This window comes from Sebastes umbrosus, chromosome 4 (assembly GCF_015220745.1).
Source record: "Sebastes umbrosus isolate fSebUmb1 chromosome 4, fSebUmb1.pri, whole genome shotgun sequence".
Lineage (NCBI taxonomy): Eukaryota > Metazoa > Chordata > Actinopteri > Perciformes > Sebastidae > Sebastes > Sebastes umbrosus.
This window is the reverse complement of record NC_051272.1, coordinates 3,179,957-3,199,615: the sequence shown is the minus strand read 5'-3', so window position 1 is coordinate 3,199,615 and position 19,659 is coordinate 3,179,957. Positions and strand designations below refer to the sequence as shown.

General features: G+C 40.4%; 1 protein-coding gene across 1 annotated transcript; it reads left to right on the top strand.

Annotated features, from left to right (window-relative positions):
• The first annotated feature begins 1,771 nt into the window (after nt 1-1,771).
• LOC119486130 (transcription intermediary factor 1-alpha-like) lies at nt 1,772-18,328 on the top strand. The gene is made up of 18 exons (XM_037766013.1): nt 1,772-2,425; nt 3,970-4,088; nt 4,966-5,113; nt 6,002-6,134; nt 6,802-6,918; nt 7,089-7,203; nt 7,411-7,557; nt 7,719-7,833; nt 9,597-9,976; nt 12,570-12,701; nt 12,787-12,892; nt 12,980-13,037; nt 13,124-13,256; nt 14,374-14,693; nt 14,948-15,083; nt 16,408-16,482; nt 16,944-17,099; nt 17,197-18,328. The coding sequence occupies exons 1-18, from the start codon at nt 2,143-2,145 to the stop codon at nt 17,434-17,436; spliced, it is 2,913 nt and encodes a 970-aa protein (XP_037621941.1). The 5' UTR covers nt 1,772-2,142; the 3' UTR covers nt 17,437-18,328.
• Nucleotides 18,329-19,659: the final 1,331 nt, after the last annotated feature.

The window sequence follows — 19,659 nt, the reverse complement described above, 5'->3', positions numbered from 1 at the left end:
TGTTCGAAAAAAAAGATCTGAAAAATGACCAGTTACAGTAAGTGCTTCAACTTAAAAAATAGGGGCTAACATGGGTGGGAGTAATGGACACAATATGCTGGTTTTATTGGCGCAACTGGTCCCATCTGTAGATATGCACGTTTTAATGAGACAGCATAATTTTATAATTTACCAAATTATTTTTTCGGACCCCCTGACAGAGTGCCACGGAGCCCTGAGGGTCCCCAGACCACACTTTGAGAATCACTGCCCTAAACTACAACCGCCTTTTTTATTTTTATTTACTTCTTTATATATTTTTGTTGTTGTTTTAAACAGTGTTTCCCACACATGAGGGAAAATTATGAAATCAAAGGGTTAATTCCACCAGTAATCTGACATTTTCACCTCCCTCTTAATCATAATCTCATGTAAATATTATATTATCTGTTATTTTAACAGATCACTTATTTTGTGATGATCACCATGGATGTGATACTGCAGCATTACTTCATTACACATTAAAAAAAAACATACCCAATCAATTATTGTGTTTTGTAGTAACTTGTGGTGCTACGCAATTACAATGCCAATACGTTTGTAATAAATGTAATAAATAATATTTTGTATTTATATGATTTTATTTTGCTTAGATTTTAAGTTCTGGGTGTTAATTATTTTTTATCATGCTTTTATTGGAAAGCACTTTGTAACCTTGTTTTGAAAGGTGCTATATAAATAAAATTATTATAATAATAATAATTATTATTATTGTTATTACAATGCCAAAACATTTGTAATAAATGGAATTTAAGTTTTGCAGTATAGTTTACCACCTTCAGGCATATAGAGTACGCTGATATAAATATATTTTTTAAGACTAATGAATATATTATTAATTAATGGCCCTTAAGGAATTGAAACATTTTAAATTAATTATTTTATGATCTCTTCTACACATTCAGTTTCACAGAAGAAGTGCTGCTACTTGTATGAAGAGTAACGTTTCCAGAAATGTAACGTGGTATACTGTTAAGTATCCTAATGATATTTATTTAAAAAAAAATAATACAACCTTAACTACACTGTAAAAAAAGCAGGGGCGCCAAAAAATGTCTGTTAAAAAAAGAAAAAATACTGTCCGTTAATTAACATAAATAAACTGTAAAAAAAACAGTAATTATCTTTATATAATTAGCCTTTGTTACTGTAATTTTACAAGAAATATTTTACTTTTAACATATATTTATTGTTAGAATAGTCATACACCGTAAATATAAGACCATTTACAAATAAATCACAAATGAAACATGTAATTTTATGTTGCAAAAGCCCAAATTTACATTAACTCTCAGAAGTTTTGCAAAAAAAATCTGTATTTTTTCAAGAAATATTTTTGGAATTCCATGAAATCCTTTTCTTCTAACATAAATTAATTGTTAAAATAGAGTCATAAACATCTAAAAAACTGAATAATTATCTTTAAAAATTATCAAGAAAAGCTTAAATACAGATAATTACGATTGTGATTACGAAAAATACTGTAAATCTAAGACCATTTACATATAAATCACAAATGAAACATGTAATTTTTACATTTGTTTCTGTCATTTTGAAATACAGACAAAAAATGTAAAATTTCTTGAAAAAAACTGTAAATAAATGTTTTTTTTTACAGTGTAATGATATTTATTTAAAAAAAAATGTAACGTACTCACTTTGAGAGTAACAAACATGATGTCTGACAGGTGGAGTTTCTCCTCCATCACTCAGCTATAGTCTTCCTCTTATAAGAGCGCGCGCTGTTTGACCCCACCCCTCTCGTGCCGCAACGAGCGCGTGCGGTGCAATATGAGCAACATCCCTCATCTCATCATCTCTCAACATCTGGACGGAACGACCCCCCATCACGAGGAGGTATTGTCTTCCATCTGTCAGACTATACTCCAGTCGATGTTATTGTCGTTTTACTACAGAGGTACCATGATGTTGTTGCCATGTCAACAGCTCTGTGTTTACAAAGGGATGGAGAGGATGAGAGGGATGCAGATGTGAGAAGATGCTCTCATCGCGGAGTGTGTAGGAGGAGGAAAAGCCTGGTCTTCTGCTCACGTGTGGGTTCATCTCTTAGGCTGTGTGCACGGTTAGATTTAAAACCCTCAGATGGATGGACGCGCAGAGACACTGGAAACAGAGGATGCTGCTGCTGCTGCTGTCGTCGTTGAGAACGAAGCTGAGAGCAAGCAAGTGCGAGAGAAGTCCACCGCATCCGGACACAATTACCTGGACACTTGCCCCGTTTGCTTCCTGAACTTTCACAGTCGAGAGCCCAAACTCCTGCCGTGTCTGCACTCCTTCTGCAAGAAATGTTTGCCATCACCCTCCAGGAATCTGGCCATGAAGGAGCCGCCAAACTCCCAGCAGGAAGACAGCGAGACCAAACCACGTGAGTCACTTTGTTTACAAACAATGACCATCTTTTTTAACCTTTATTTAACCAGGTTAGTCCCATTGAGATTACAAGAACCTCTTTTCCAAAGGGAGACCTGCACTGTTCAGAATGTCCCAGTAAAATAACAGTAAAGAACTGGCAGCAGGGTTGCCTTTCTGTTACTGTAAAATTAACATTATTATACTGTCGCTGAAATTTACAGCTTTGAAATACAGTTTGAACTGTTTTTTTTTAATCATTTCACAGTATTTTACAGTTAATTTACTGTTTAAAGATACATTATATAGCTGTTTTTCACCTTTCTTTTAGATTATCTTACTGATTTGTTTTAATGCACTATTTAAGTTGTATTTTTTACATACATTTTAATAAACATTATTTTTTGTCTAGATGAATAGATGAAAAATACAGTTTGAACTGTTTTTTTAAAATTAATTTTCACAGTATTTTACAGTTAATTTACTGTTTAAAGATACATTATATAGCTGTTTTTCACCTTTCTTTTACATTATCTTACTGATTTGTTTTAATGCACTATTTATTTTTTACAGACATAGGAATAGTCACACTAAATATAGTTAAAGGCACTTGTTAGGAAAAAGGCTATAATAGACTTGTTGACACTTTTCCCAAAATGTGTGTCTCTAGCTGGCTACAAGCACAGGATGCAAACCAGAACAACATGTGAGTGAAGAACAATAAAGCTAATTCACTGATTTTACAATCATGTACAATGTACAAGCCTCACATGAGCAGATCAGGTCCCAGAATTTAAAAAATACTGCATGAAACTGTTACTGATGATACTTTAGACAGTTGATCAGCAGGAAAGTGATGCTTTTTAAGAATGCATTATAGTTCAGTTAAAAAACGGCCTATGAGCGTAATTTAACAGGTTTTCTTTTGTATTAACAGTAAAGCACTGTTTTTAGCAATAACAGGTTAATACTGTTGAAATCCTGCTGTAAATTAACAGCAATTGTTTACAGTGTGGCCAAGACGGTCAGCAGCAAGAACACAAAGTTGCAGACAGAGACACAAATAGAGACAAAATACAATTCACAAACACTAAAAGCACTAAAATGTGCTTTCAAAGAGAACTATCTAAAGACAAATGGGGGGACAAAAAGGAACTCTTGTAGGAGTCAGCTGTACAGCAAGGGGGCTAAAAACATTGGCATGCCATAGAATCGGCTTCTAAAGCCTTCATTTTAGATTTAAAAATGTTTAATGATACTAGCTCCTTGATTTTTAGGTCATTTTGGAGCAAATTCCAGGCTGAGGGTGCAGAATATGCAAAAGCCCTTTCCCCAATTTTTGACCAAGCTTTTAGGACAGAGAGCACAAAACCATGGATCGATTATAAAGGTTTCTCACCTTCCCTGCATGCAAGGAAGTGGAAATCCATTGTGGCTGTATGAGGCTGGTTAAGTGCATGCATTTGGACTGCTTTATGACCATATGGTGCCATGTCAAAAAAGCACATATATCAAATTTGACTGATTTACAGCAGCATGTGTGCTTCTGTTTCGTTCCAGTGAATGTGATCCGCTGTCCGGTGTGCAGGCAGGAGTGTATGGAGGTAGATGTGATGGAGAACGTCTTTGTGAAGGACTCAGTTGAGGCTCCCAGCAGCACAGTGGAGAGGACGGTCCAGGTCAGTGACAACACGCGTTACTATATGGGGGCAGCCTTGTAACTAGTTTGTATTAAGGTGATCACATCCCAACAAATCACATGTGGGACAAAGAGTATGTTTGTGTGGGAGAATGTGGGACACATTATCAAGGCTGAGAGGTAGTCTACAATTTTGATATAATGTCTAACTTGAAAAATAAACATTTGTATTCCGCCCCTTACCTCGTAGCATCTCTATACTTTGCCCGAATTGATCGCCACATCTCTTTTTGAGCCAAACGTTTCTTGAGAGACTCTCATGTACTGTGTCGCTTCATGTCGTATTCCTGCCCGTGTGAAATTGAAAAATAACTGGCAAATTTCGCAAAAAAAATTTCCATCACTAAATCTGAGTTTGTGACTTGCAATTTTCCCCGGCATAGCGTAGCAAAGACGATTACAGCTCAACCTGCACTTGACCCAGATGTGCGCAGTTTGATTGACATGGAACACAGCCCCCGTGATGACAGCCTCTTTCCCTGCTTTCTTCTCAATCACTGGATAAAAGCCAGATGTTAGAAAAGAGTCCGTCCTGAAGTGGTTTAACTCTTGAAAACTAGAGCCAATGAAAATGCGGGACATCGTCTCAATATGTGGGACAACATCAACTGGGATAAAAATGCGGTGCAGTCCCTCGTAAAGTTGGAAACCTGGTCCCCCTAGTTTGTATGGTTGTGTGCTCTGAGGGTTGGAACTGGGAAAACATCTGGCTGCTTGGATATATGTCTTTTGTCCACTCTTACATTGTTTTTGCCGATTAGATCTAATTTAATTTGCTTGATCAAACAACACCAACATCTTGTTATACCTCCACATCCTAATATCAGCCTCTAATGCTTTGTCTCATCCGCCTGCAGCTCTGTATGACCTGCGATGACAACACCGAGGCTGCCGGGTTTTGTGCGGACTGCGTCGAGTACCTCTGTACCACCTGTGTGGAGGCTCACCAGAGAGTCAAGTTTACCAAAGACCACACCATCAGACAGAAGGCAGAAGTATCACAAGGTATTCTGATCAATGTCCTCATCTTGGTTTTCTTCTTCTGCGTGGTGGTTTCCATGACAAAGGAAAGAGCTGTTATGGGATCAGTGCTGCAGATGTCACACTTTGCTCTGGGTTTAGTGTAGATCTGATAACAGATTTTAGTGGTAAATGCATCAGGAAATCACCTGTGAAATTTTGACACTTGGTTTTACAGCAATATTTTGCATTCTTACATTTTTGACGACTACTACCATTGTTTTAAATAAAGTTTAGAGTATTTTTAATGGTTCAAATGATAAATATACATTTTTACATAGAAATTGCTGATCTTACCCAGTTGTAATGCCATTTTGTGGTACTGTGAGCAAATTAAAACTTCTCAAACAGTTAAATAATGGAACACATTGCTCATGAAGTGCGGAGCAGTAGTGCAAGCAGACCTCAGAGGTTTTGCAGAACGTTTACAAGCAGCTTCATTTGCAAAATGAGTGCTGAGCTGTCAACTGGGAAGCAAGCCGGCACAGGTAAATACAAATTATTCAGTGTTCAGGCAAACACGAGGATTAGACTGACTGAAACAAGATACTGGCCGTAGCGCTAGTACCATGTTGACTAACTGAACCATCTGGCGAACAATGGAGTGTCGGGCCGGGGTAGATATATACTGCAGGAGTGTGATTAGTGGAAGGGTCTCAGGTGTTTCAGGTTGATTGGCAGCAGGTGTGAGATGGAGTGCCACGCCCACACACACACAACAACAGAGAGAGAGTACAAAACACTAGGAATAAGGGAGCGGCACAGCCGGACCATGACGTTATTATCAAGGGCGTCAAATGTTAGACCAGAAGTTACTTTCCAATTTCCCAGAGTGAAGTTGCCTAATGATGAACTGATTCTGTTGTTTCCTAGAGGTCCAGGGTGTGTCGGCTCACAGGCCAATGTTCTGTGACATCCACAAACAAGAGCCGCTGAAGCTGTTCTGTGAGACCTGTGACCTGCTAACCTGCCGTGACTGCCAGCTAGTAAAGCACAAGGACCACAAGTAAAATCACTATTTACAATATAACATAATATACTCATATCCGACAGGTTCTCATCCCAACTCGTCACATACTGACGCTTTGTCAGAACCCTCGGCGTCACTCTTTTCGGTCGCAGTAAACACGTGCGTAATGTTGTGAATGCAAAAACACTTGCTTAGGTTTAGGCAATAAAACCAGTATAGTTAGGTTTAGGAAAAAAATACATGGTTGGGTTTAAAACTACTACATTTGTACAGTGAAAATGAAACTGAACGTTATGAACACGGGACATGAACAAACAGCTGATTGTAACGTGACACACAGGACACAAACAGCACATGGTGTGTGTCTTTTTGCTCTTACGTCACCTCACTCCCGGCGCACTTTCATTGAGCGTTTACATTTTAGTAAATGGAAAGCCTCTCATACCGACGCTAAAGGGTGTGACGGCCGTGACAAAGCATCAGTATTTGACGCTCTTGGAATGAGAACGTGCTGTCATATCATATAAAGTTTCACACACACCTGTGTATACGTTTCAGTTTTGTTTGACATTACAACCATATTTCAACGTTATTGTTATTGTGCAGGAGTGCTGCTGTACATCCCATCATCCGTTATCAGCCATTTGAGAACATTCACTTTTTATATCGCATCTGCTGACTTAATGTTCTCTTTGGAGTATAGTTACCAGTTCCTTGAAGATGCTTATAAAAACCACAAACAGCACATGGAGAGCATGACCCATCAGCTGCAGGAGAAACAGAAACTCATTGAAGAGGTATCAAACTCCATAAACAATGGGTATGTATTAGATTACATAATGTCAAGTACGCAAAGTATACAAAAGTTGTATGCACTCGTAGTTCATAGAACTGTTTAGATAAAAGCAGTTTTGTTCTTCCACATGACCTCTTCATGAACAATAACTGTTTATGGATGACACGTCTCTCTCCATGATGTGTGCTTTTCAGGCTTCTTCAGGTTGATCAGAACCGTACGTCTGTTCATAACGAAATAAAGAAATCCATCTGCAGTTTGATTCTGGAGATAAACAAGAAGGGCAAGATGCTAGTTAATCAACTTGAGGTATGACAGAAGCTTTTGGATATATATTACAAATAGAACAACACAGTGTTGTTTCTCAGTTGCATGCTGTAGACCTGTAGCTTGCTGTGAAGAACATTACTTGCATGCAAACTGAGTTGACTGCCTGTCTCCCCCCCCCCAGGCCACAGAGCGCATACCCTCAAGCTGTTTGAACACTGCAGATGTTCACTTATTCATGTTTTCCAGGCTGTAACAAAGGACCACGAGAGCGTCCTGCGAAAACAGCAGGAAGACATCGGCTATCTGTCCAGACACCTGGACCATGTCATCAACTTCACCAAATGGGCCACGGCCAGGAATGGAGGCACGGCCCTCTTGTACTGTAAACGTTTGGTAAGACTGATCATTTATCCGCCGTCTCATTACGGTCTTGTTTTCCCAACATCAACAGGATTGTATCTATCTTGGACGTGATGAAGTGGGAACATATGCCTTTTGTAACACACACTTACGCCCTCCTCTAAAAATTATTAATAACGTCCCTTCTGTTGCAGATTCTGTTTCAGATTGGAAACCTCCTGCGGGCAAAATGCAGTTCCTCGTTTATACCTCAGAGCACTGCACGCTTCCAGAGCCGATCCTCTTATTGGGCCTCAAATGTTGATCTGGGTAAGACATAAATATCTCTGTTGTAGAAGCTAATCTAGGACCCTGAGAATGGTTTTATTTTAGTCTGGACACTGTTTTTTATTTGGCATTTTCTTTGATGTAGCTTTAAACCTCACCCATAATTTTACTGTAGTGTATTACGGGCTAATTCTAAGAATAGGCCCGCTGTTGAACTGGTCAACTGCCACTCAGTCTAATGCCACAAGATAAAGGCCACACTGACCACAAACATTCCAACTTCATGTAAGGTGACTCTCAATGGACTTATTAAACTAGCATGATAGCATTAATGTTGCAAACCTTGCAGAAAGTGCATAAAGCTAGTGCTAGTTCCATCTCACATGCCTTTTGTCATGATTATTTGTCACTCAAGAGCCTCCTGTTTCACTCGAAAAACTCAATGATTCAATAGTAATACTCTGGTGTTGTCAATTTTTTTGAGTGCACAAATGCCAATTGCTGGGGCAGCAAGGCCATCAAACGATTTTAAGTCCAAAGAAATAATGAATTTAAATTAAGGGCTAAGGATGATTTTATTTTTAATACATTATATAGCTATTAGTGGTTTCAGAAGATGAGCGTTTTGCATGCCCGATTTTGTTGACTTGCAGGTTTTGTTGATTTGGTCTTTATTCCTGGATATTTGCATATTTCTACCATAGCCTAAGTAGACTAAGTATACATAGTTAAATTGTTTCTTTTTTGTCTGTTTTAAATCATGTTTTTTTGTTGTTATTTCCTACTTTGTGGTGCTGTAGCCCACTGTCTAGACACCGCACAAGAAGATGTTTTTTTCCACCACAAACCAGTCCCTCTGTTCCAAAATTCAATTTTTTTTTATTATTGCTTGCACACAGGGATTGGGTTTGTCATCTCTTCATGCAAATCCCACCACTTACCAGAGATTTGTTGGTTCCCCCTTGTCATTTGGATGAAGGATGCTGAATTGGTTCAGACGGCGCATAAAGATTCAGAGGGTTCGGAGCTTAACGGGGGCCCAGAACGCTGGGCAGCTCATTCGAGGCTGACAATTGCAATGAAATATTTTTCTTCAAAGAGTCAGCCAACAGAAAATGAACGGCAAACATTTTGACTGCCAATTCATTGTTTAAGTCAAACCGAGTTTGGTTTTAGCAAGCAGAAATCACAATATGTTCTGCCTCTTCATTGTGAGGATTTGCTTTTTGTTTGTTTTATGTCATTGTAAATTAAATAACTTTGGGTTTTGGAAATGTCAAAAAAGCCATTTGAAGACATCACATTGGGTTCTGAGAAACTGTGAGGGACATTTTTCAATATGTCATTATTGTTTTATATGTAATCTAATTGGCTGGAGACTAGGGATATCAAGTATTGGACATGAGGCACCAGAAATAAGGACAGCGAGCCAGCAGATTCCACCAAAAAGGGACTTTACATGACATGAACTTCCCCTTTAACATGGTCAAGTATAGTTGGTCTGTGTCTATAGGTGACTCCACTTGTCATACTTCATCTAAAACATTTTCACCATATCGATTAATAGTATAAACAATAACTTGTTCATAAAAGTATCATTATCCCTTCTTGACATGTTTTTCCCCCTTAATAACCCCCCAAAGTTTCCCAAACCTTCTACTGCATTACTGCCCAAACTTTCTCTTTCCCACAGTTCTCTGCAGAAGTGTGTATTGTGTACTTTTCATCCCTACTTGTTATGCTCATCCTGTCTGTCTGTGTGTGTGTGTGTGTGTGTGTGTGTGTGTGTGTGTGTGTTCCCTCAGGCTCTTTAGTGGTGGAGAGCGTACCAGGCCACCAGCTGGGTGGTTTTCAGGGTATCCCTCATCAGCTCTCCCACCCTGGGCACGGCCCCTCAGGCTCACCCCACAGCTTCGCCCTGGGAGCACCCCATAATACTCTGGCTCAGCTGCAGATGCAGGTGGACAAGCTAAACCCGCAGGCCAACTGGCAGCCCCAGCCCCCTCCCCCACCCTGGACTTGGTACCAGAGTGTCCGACTGCAGCGCACCGTCCCGGGGCCCCTGCAAGGAGGAGGCTCCCCCTCCCACAGTATGCTGTCCCAACCGGGTCGCAGGTTTATGGTGCCTCCTCCCACCCACGTCAGCCCAACTAGCAGCTTACCGAGCCCCGGGTTTACGCCCCAGGTTAGTGAGCGTTTCTGTGTGTGTGTGAGTGTGTGCACGTGTCGCTCGTGTACGTTTGACAGACAAGCCCTCTTAACGAGCACCGACAGTGGATGGCATTGTCCTAAATAGAGCTGACAGCCTTCACATCCTGGGCAATTTATGTCTTTCCTTGTCGAGATGGATTTTAGTCTCGGGCCAGCTTATGACTCAAAATCATAAAATAAAACAGCTAAATCTGCAGTGCAACAGCAGCTGACATGTGACTGGAGAGCGGACCCAAGATTCCTTAAAAAGGGGTTGATAATATCTCGTCATCCGAGTTGTTTAGTCTACTTTACAGGCTGTTTTGGTTCCAGCCCTGAAGTATAGGCTCATTCACAGGACAATACTGGTGTGTGTGTGAAGTGCACACACAAGTTGTGTCATACTGATGTGAACAAGCTGTTATAGCTGCATAATGAACTCTCAAATGCTCTTCGTAGTAAAGAAATATACCAGCTTTTTTGCATGTTTTATTGCAAATCATGTATACTTAATAATGAGAATTTTTCAAAGCAGTAGTCATGCTGCAGGAGGTTTTTAGATTGTGTTCTGGTAGCTGTTGTTTCTCTTTATATGTCACTATGGTGCAATCAACTTAAAGGTGCTCTATATGATATCCAAAGCATAAATACAGCATCAAACAACTATTTGCTTTGTAAAGATATAGAGGAGTAATGTCTACCTGAGCAGAGAATGAAGTCACTCTCCCTCTGTTGTAATCAGAGCTTCTCTGTGCTCCCCCCAGTTTAACACTGTCAGCTCTGTCAGCAGTGTCGCTGTTGTTTTCACTGTAAACGCTGTTTGCACCATTAGCTACGAGCCGCCGCCATATTGAGAGCCTTGCAGAGGCAGTAGAGATGCTCCCAATCTCGCATTTATATAAGAGATTGAAGGTTTATTTTAAAGTCTATAATTTTTAGTGTACAGTTAGTGTATTTCTGCTTTTATTCTTGTTGTAGTGCAACTGCAAGAGTAAATTAATTTGAATTAATTACCTCTTAGCGTTCATGTCATTTTGATAAATAGAAAAGCTGACATGTTGAGGCAAATTAATTTTCATTCTGTTGTGAAATAAATTAATACTAATGACTTCCTGGAAGGATTGAAAAACCAGTGAAGCATTTAGTATTAAAGCCCCTAAAAACATGGCTTCAAATCTTAAAGGTCCCATATCGTGCTCCTTTTCAGGTTCATACTTGAATTTTGTGTTTCTAATAGAACATGTTTACATACTTTAATGTTTAAAAAAAACTTTATTTTCCTCGTACTGTCTGCCTGAATATACCTGTATTCACCCTCTGTCTGAAACGCTCCGTTTTAGTGCTTTTCAACGGAATTGCAACAGAATTGCGTTGCTAGGCAACAGTTTGGGTCCATGCATACTTCCTGTCAGCTGATGTTATTTACATACACTGCAACAGGAATAAACTGAGACACATTTAGAAAGTTTACGTTTAAAACCCTGTAATGGTCTAAATATTGTATATTTGTGACATCACAGTGGCTTGTTTCAAACGCACAATTTCTGAATACGGGTTGTGTGTATTTCTCCGTATATTGAGTGTTTTGATAGTTAAACAATATTTATAAAGCACTTAAACTGGCTTTATAATGTAAAAGACCTGAAAATCTCACTTTTACAATATGGGCCCTTTAAGTATTTCTTTATAACATTAACTATCTATGACTGAAAGCCATTATACACTGGGGGCGTTTTTTATGTGTGATTATTTCGCAAGTCAATACTGACAATGCATGACTACTTTAACACAGAACGTGAATATTACACGGCAAAAAAGCAACTTCATTTGTTTTTGGAACAAGGTACATTTTTCTGAGCTTTTGCAACGTGAATAAAAGCATCAACTAGTCATATTGTGCAGAATTGGTTGAGTTGTGCCCATAATTATTAGGATTATACAACACATCCACTCATTCCATTTTTACCTTTCACAATAAAAGCCCTAGACACATAATATTCACAGGAGAGTATTGCACATTTTTGTGTTGTTTATTCGTCACGCCCCCCGGTGTGTTAAGGCAAATTTAATAAGCAAAGTTTAACACACAAAAACTCAGTGTGTGGGCGTGGATTGATCAGATTTATGGACATGTAATGACTTTGGCAGAAAATTTGGAGTTAATTTACAATAAGACCCCATCGCTCATCGTAATTGAAAAAAAAAAAATGCTTGTCATGGCCTTTGAAATAAGTATATGTGATTTGAAATAGTGTGTTATTGTAGTGTATTGTTATCTATTAAAATATAACATAACAAAATGTTGGTATGCTCCTTTAAGTGTATGCCTGTGACACGTGCATTTACATTAGAAACATTAGGTACACCTGCAGGGTTAAAGCTACAACCTGGAACATCTGAGTGTTTTGTTTATGGTTTAGTCCTCTGTGTTTCCTTGTTGCCGGGGGGAGGCGTTGACCAGTAATGAAAGCGCTCCGTTTCATCCACACCCTCCATCATCACCTCCTTCTTACAGACGCTGACAGGAATGCAGGATGAAAATGATTGCAGCGTTTCTATTCATCTGTGTGTTTCTCCGTCCTGTATAGCCTCTGAGGGGGATGGGAAGCAGCGCCGGCTACCAAACCAAACCTATGGACGTGTTTCCCTCTCCGCCTCTGTACACCCATATGGCACCACTGCCCAACGGTGGCGTCAGTTCGCCTCAATCACGACAGACGGCAAGTGACTTCACCCGTTAACGTAAACTATATTGACATACATTATATTTACAATGTAGTAAACAACATGCAATGCTGTGTTCAGATTGAGGATACATATCTGAACAGGAGGAATGATTCAGGTGGTCCCATATACATGCTGAAGCCAACCTATCCCCAGAGCATGCCACCTTCTTTGCTACACAGAAATGGTAAGTTTGTGTCATCAGTGTAATTTTGCAGACTGTAGGTGTTGCTGTATTCTTGATAAAGGAAAACTGATTTTTATTTCCCTCAAGTGCAAGGACAGCAGAATTTACTAGGGTACGCTGCTGTATCCCAGGAGGAGAAACCGGGGTGAGGAGACAGCTGCATGCATGCACACTATAGTCCCTCTGGTGAATCTGGCTTTATTCTGATTGGTTCATGCTTTTGCTCCCAAGGACTGTTACCTGGAAACCTCCAGAAACACACCAGGCGAGTGGAGCAGCAGGCGCAGCTGCCAAGAGAAGACGGAGATCGTCACCAGGGCCCATCATCGTCATCAAAGATGAGCCAGATGATGACAGTAGCTACGTAAGGAGATCAGAGATCTTTTTTGGGACATATTTTGGTGGTTTTGGCCATCACTCATCACTTATCATAATCATGGTGAGATCTGGAAACACAGAGACTATTGTTACTGTGAAGTCAGACGGAGAGAAGAAACAGAAGCTGTGAGACAGGTTGTGCTCTAAACCTCTTTATTTGGAGGTAAAACCAAAAGTGATCGTGGCACCTGAAATGTCAGTAATAATCCCTTATTGGACAGAAAAACTTTTAGCTATTCCAATTACTGCAACTCAAAGTGGAGTCCCTACTGATAAGTACATAATGATTATATATCGGAGCTGTTTTTATGCCTCCGCACTGGCGATAGCCGTGGTCGGAGGCATTGTGTTTTTGGGATTGTCTGTCCATAAATCCATAAATTTCCATAAACAAACTTCTAACTGGACTCAAGGAAGAACTGATTGTACTTTGGTGGTCAAAGATCAAGGTCACTGTGACTTCAGGTCCGTCCCATTCTCGTGATATCTCGGTAACGACTTGAGCGGATTTCTTCAAAGGTAACGCAACGTCTACTTGGACTCAAGGATCAACTGATTAGATTAGGGTGGGTTAAAGATTAAAGATCCAGTGTGTAGGATCTGGCGGTATCTAGGGGTGAGGTGAGGAGATTACAATAAAAAATGTCCCTCTCTAGAGCCATTTGGAGCTGAGCCAGTGTGTAGAGTGTGTGTGTCGTGGGAAGTGAGTGGTGAAGTAAGAGAGAGAGAGTGGCGGCGACGGGAGCAAGTAGCGTTGTCGACTCTGGCCCAAGCAGGAAAAGTTAACAGAGTTTGGTTTGTCCGTTCTGGAAAAACGATTCTTATTATCAGGTGATTATACACTAAAGAAAATATATTTGTTAATATCATATTCCATTTCTGCCATTAGATCCCCCTAAATGTTGACCTCACAAAACACATTTTTGGCCATAACTTTAGAATTCGTATTTTAATTATGACAATTTCACACAAATATCTAACAGGATAAAATGAAGTGATGACATTTTGGACAGACATGGATGTAAACTGCAGCTTGACTGGTCGGCGGAGGCATACAACCACAAGGCGGTGTTTCTAGTTTTCTCTCTGTTTGTGGATTTCAGGTACAAGCCAACCAAAGAGCCAGCCTCCCTGACAGCACAGGTGACCAACCCCAAATCAGAGCCCAAGCTGAGGGGAACAAAGTCCCGACTCCTCTTCAAAGCACAGACGACAGACCCCAAAGCTCACGGGACCAGAGTAAGACCGATGCTCCAGATCTTCTCCCTTCACTGGGAGGAGAACAGCAGGTGAACCAGCACCAAGACTCTACTGAAGGCCTGTGTGCTGCGTGTCAGACCGGGGGAGAGCTGCTGTGCTGCGACAAGTGTCCCAAGGTTTATCACCTCTCGTGCCACGTTCCAACTCTCCTCAAATCTCCCAGGCAAGCTCTGACAGGGGAAATTAATATACTATTTCAGATGAAACTCCTATTTCTTTTGATTCTCGTGTTTATACTAGAATCAAAGAGTTATGGTCCTCTGTGGAATGAAAACCCCTTCAGCTAATAAGAATGAGGCTGTTTTTGACAAGTTGTTTTCACATTTCGATGTGAGGTTTTCATCTGACACCACTGCAGCACTTGTATGTTCCTGCTTACTGGTTTCTGTATTGAGTTTTTGGACTGTCTCTTTTCAGTGGGGAATGGTTTTGCTCTTTCTGCCGTGACCTGTTAGTGCCTGAGATGGAGTACGACTGTGAAAGCAAACCTGAAGGCAAAACAGTAAAGAAAGAGCCAGATTCTGAAGGAGGATTTCCCCCTGTGGACAAACGAGTCAGTACTCTTTCTTTTTTTTTTTTAAGTAATTTGGTTACAATAAAGATTATAGAATTATACCAATCATAATAAGTGGCTTTTGGAAAGTAAATACCTCACCTCACCTCACCTCTGTAGTTTCATCCGCGGCAAGCACAGTCATACGCTTGTGAAACTGTGTTAACCTGAGCGTTATTATGGTAAGAACGGCGTTACCACTGTTTTGCACTCAGTGGCTCACGTTACCGCAGTCTTGGAAAGGGAGGAGTGAGCGGTGGTGTATTCAACCACACCACTAGATGCCGCCAAATCCTACACACTGTACCTTTAATAACTGTTTTCCTAGCAACCATATTGTTTTTACTATTGTCCAGCAACTATATTTTGTAGTACAAGAATAACATTTAATGATAGTAGTATTGAAGAAAAATGTAAATTCTTTTAATGGTGTGTGAGGCGATGTATTTTATATAGCAATGTGCTGCTTAATGCAGTGTTTTGTAGTGATTTGACAACAGTTGTTTGACACAAAAAGCAGATCAGCATCAGATAGTCACCAATAGTGTCGGGTTCAAATGATTAAAGCTGAAGAAGGCAAGATTAGAGCAAATATATTTAAAAAAAGTTATTTTTATAAAACGATAGCTATATATGGTGACAGTAGAACATGAAACAGGTAACCTGAAAAAAATCATGTTCCTCTGTGTCCTCTGTGTCCTACGGTGCTCCTAACGGCATCTGCAAGATTTCACAGACCGGAGGAAAACAAGCAGTAAGAGCTGATCTGAGGTCTGCTGTCCATCTGCCGTCTATGAGAGCCGGCTGTCAATCACTCACAAACTCCGACCAAGCAGTCAAACTAGGCAGATCAAATATTAAATAATATATAAATATCAAATCAATATTCTGTTACGTTAATGCCCATTTCTCTCCTCAGATGTTTTCAGAATCATCTTGTAGTGCACGGTTTAGCTGTAAAATGAGAAAGTTTGTGACGCCGCCGCCATTGTGAAATCTGGGGAAGGAACGCCAAGTTTCGGTCACATGACCGGAGCACAGCCAATAGGAACGCTCTCTCAATGAAATGACCTGTGATTGGTCAAAGTCTCCCGTCACGGGCTAGATGTTCTAAAGCCTGAAAACAGAGCCATGAGGAGGAGCAGAAGTCTAGTTATCTCTCAGAACACTTGAATTACAATATGCTGAAAGGTTATTATGGGATTTTTGCCCAATGATGCCAAATATATACTGACTACTGCCACTTTAAGTAAGCAGATGCTATAGACTACAGATTGTATAGGTTGACATGTACTGAGTCAATTGTCTTTTTCTACTTCTGCAGAAGTGCGAGAGGCTGCTGCTCAGTTTGTTTTGCAGTGAGCTGAGTTCAGACTTCCAAAGGCCTGCGTCCCCCTCGGTGAGTCTGGAAAGCTTTCGGCTGAATACAGGCGAAAAGTTCACAGGATTAATGTCACTTAGAGTTACTGTGACTGTAATTTTAATGATGCGTAATATGCAGTATATTTATCAGTAAATATACAGGGACATTATGCAACTATAATCAGGTAAATAAACAGGGATTTGTCTTGCTGACAGATTTGTTATTGCACAGTGGATGAGAGTGGATGAACATCAACAATTATAGACTATGAACGGTTCATTACACCACACAACACTATATTTGTGTGCAGCACTTATCCACAGTGCCCATTGTTGGCTTGAAAGATGTTTATTATAAACTCTGACATAACACAATGGGATAGAAATACTTAACCTCTTTATAACCTCTGCTTTATATATATATGAGATAATAATGACTTCAACGTCTTCCCATGAAGTTTTATTGTTCTATTATCTCTCCCTTTCTAAATACTGTAGCTATGTGCTAATAACAGGCTGACTATAAAAGGACCAGTGACTCTTTCCGCTGTGAAAAAACGACTGGAGGCTGAGCAGAGTCTGTCGGGTTACCAAAGCCCTGCAGAGTTTGTATCAGACATCAGGCTCGTCTTTGGGAACCGTGCCCTCAGTGAGGTACTGTAGAAATAAGTAGTTATGAAGTATTATTCAGTTCTAATTACCTGGTAATATATGTTTTTTGTCCTCATCCTTGCTTCTCCTTGCACGGCAGGCCGACACAGAGGTCACCATGGCGGGCAGGAAGCTCAAAGAGCTGTTTGAAGAGCACCTGAGGATCACCTTCCCTGACCAGACCTTTCCAGAAATCAAACTGGAGATGCTACCTACTGCCCCTCCTGACTCTCAACTCCCAACTCTTGACAATATATCCCAGCATGCAAAGCGCCAACGTGCGGGTTCAGACTCCCAGAATCCACCGAGCCGTCCTGGTGGAGAGGAGGGAGGAGTGTGAAAGCACAAATCTTCTTAAATCGTTTAGATCATCGACAACACTGCCAGCACCAGCTAATATTCATGTCTGTTACAAACATTAAAAATGTTTTGTATGTTTACTTATTAAATTATACTGCAAGGAAACAATTATAATACAGGGACACCTCACTAAACTGCATTACAGCATTTAATCAGAATCTGAAGAAATAGTCTCTGATTAAAGCTTGAAGATTGATGAAAAAAGTACAAACACGAAGCACAAGTAGGTGTTAACAGGGTACAGATAACTGGCTATTATGGTAAGCAGTCTGTTTTGGTTAAGTTATCAATCTGCTTTCACCAAATGATCTGTCTGCTCACAGTAGATACATTCAGAGACACTGAGCTAATAGATGATGTGATCGGGCCTGGTGTGTGTTTTTCCTGTTTAGCTCTCCATGTGTAAATATAGAACTGATCAGGAAGGATGCGAATAATGAGCTTTGATGTTTGTGGTTTATGATTTTATGTGGAATAAGAGGTGTTACGGGGCCCCTCGAGGCCAGTAAAACGATCAAAGGAATCGAAGCTGTTTGCTAAAACCCAGGACACATTGTCACACGTCATTACACAATATTTCTGCCTGCATGGTCTCATGTGTCAGGCTCTTATAGTGCAGAACTAATGTTGTAAATGTTATGTGTTATTTTATTTATGTTTATCAAAAAAAAGATTTTATTGTGAAGAGGTAAGCACAGTGCAAATGTTATGCTATTTTTTTCTAAGGTCATTTTAGTTCATTTCTTCCGCACTCTCACCCTTGTGAACTGTTTTCTTCTAATACCCGAGAGCCAGAACATTTAGCCATAAACCCACTTGCACGCGAGTCAACTTGCAGGTGTTTACAGGGTACAATAAAATATGATACGGTAGCTTACAGTACGTCTGAGTAATGATTAATGTTGTAAACCTCCTTCACCCTATAAATGCATGTTAATGGAGTCTATTAATGTCCTACTCGAACATGAGCACTTTAAAGTTAAGCAAAGCCAATTTCTCCTTTAACAAGAGTCAGCTAACAGTGGTGTTGACTAACAGTGAACACGTCCTCTGGACCCCACGGGGGGGCCGGCCTCCCACTGCCCGCCTGTGTTAGCGTCCCTCTGCTGATTGACACAGATGTGGCAAGACACGCTTTGTTGAGCTTCAAAGGAACTGTACTGCACCCCCCCCCTCCACAACAAGATTAACCCTGTTTGAATGCGACCTCGGCCACTCCAATTTCCTCCACCTATGAGCTAGGAGGTCAACTCACGCTGCTGTTTCTCGTTAAAGCCCGAATGTAGAATGGAGGTGGAGAGGAGGGCTGGTAGTTTCTGGGAAGGCTGGTAGGCATGAGAAGTTTTAGACCGGCACTGGTCTGGCTCTCATTTTGGGCATTCCTCATTCGTTATATGGCCTCTAAAGACCTATTATCTATTATCTACATTACTCTATAAGGCAAAGATAAGATTAAGGACAGCAGTAAAGGGATTTCATTTCCTAAATAACATCACAGAGGGGGGGGTTACCACATCCTCGACTGATAAATGTCTGCAGGAACCATATCTGTGCTGCTATAGCAACCGTCTACTGTTAACCCAGAACTCCTACTGTGCCGTTTAAATGTGTTTCCAGGACCATAAAAGTGTTTTTTTGCATGTTTTACTTACTACAATACTTAACACCACTTTAAGGTATAGTGTGTTTGATTTGTTAATAGTTTTTTTCCTACCTCCCACACTGGTTTTCCTGCTAATCCAACGTGTTCTCATCCCAACTCATCACATACTGACGCTTTGTCAGACCCCTCTGCGTCACTTTTAGGTTGCAGTAAACACATGCTTAATGTTGTGAATTAAACAAAAAACACTTGCTTAGGTTCAGGCAATAAAATCACTATAGTTAGGTTTAGGAAAAAACAACATGATTGGGTTTTAAACTACTACGCTTGTAAAGTGAAAATGACACCGAATGTTGTGAACACAGGACACGAACAAACAGCTGATTGTGACGTGAAAGTGAAACTTAACGCAAACAGCGGTCTCCTGGATGAAAGCCCTGTGTTTGTTGGACCCATCTACCTCCCGTCCTGCTCGCCCTGTGTGCCTCTTTTGCTCTTTAAACAGCACTTTCCCTGAGCGTTTAATAGTGACGCGGATGGGTTTACATCGCAGTTAACAGAAAGTCTGGTGCGTCTCATACCGCTGCTAAAGGGTGCCTT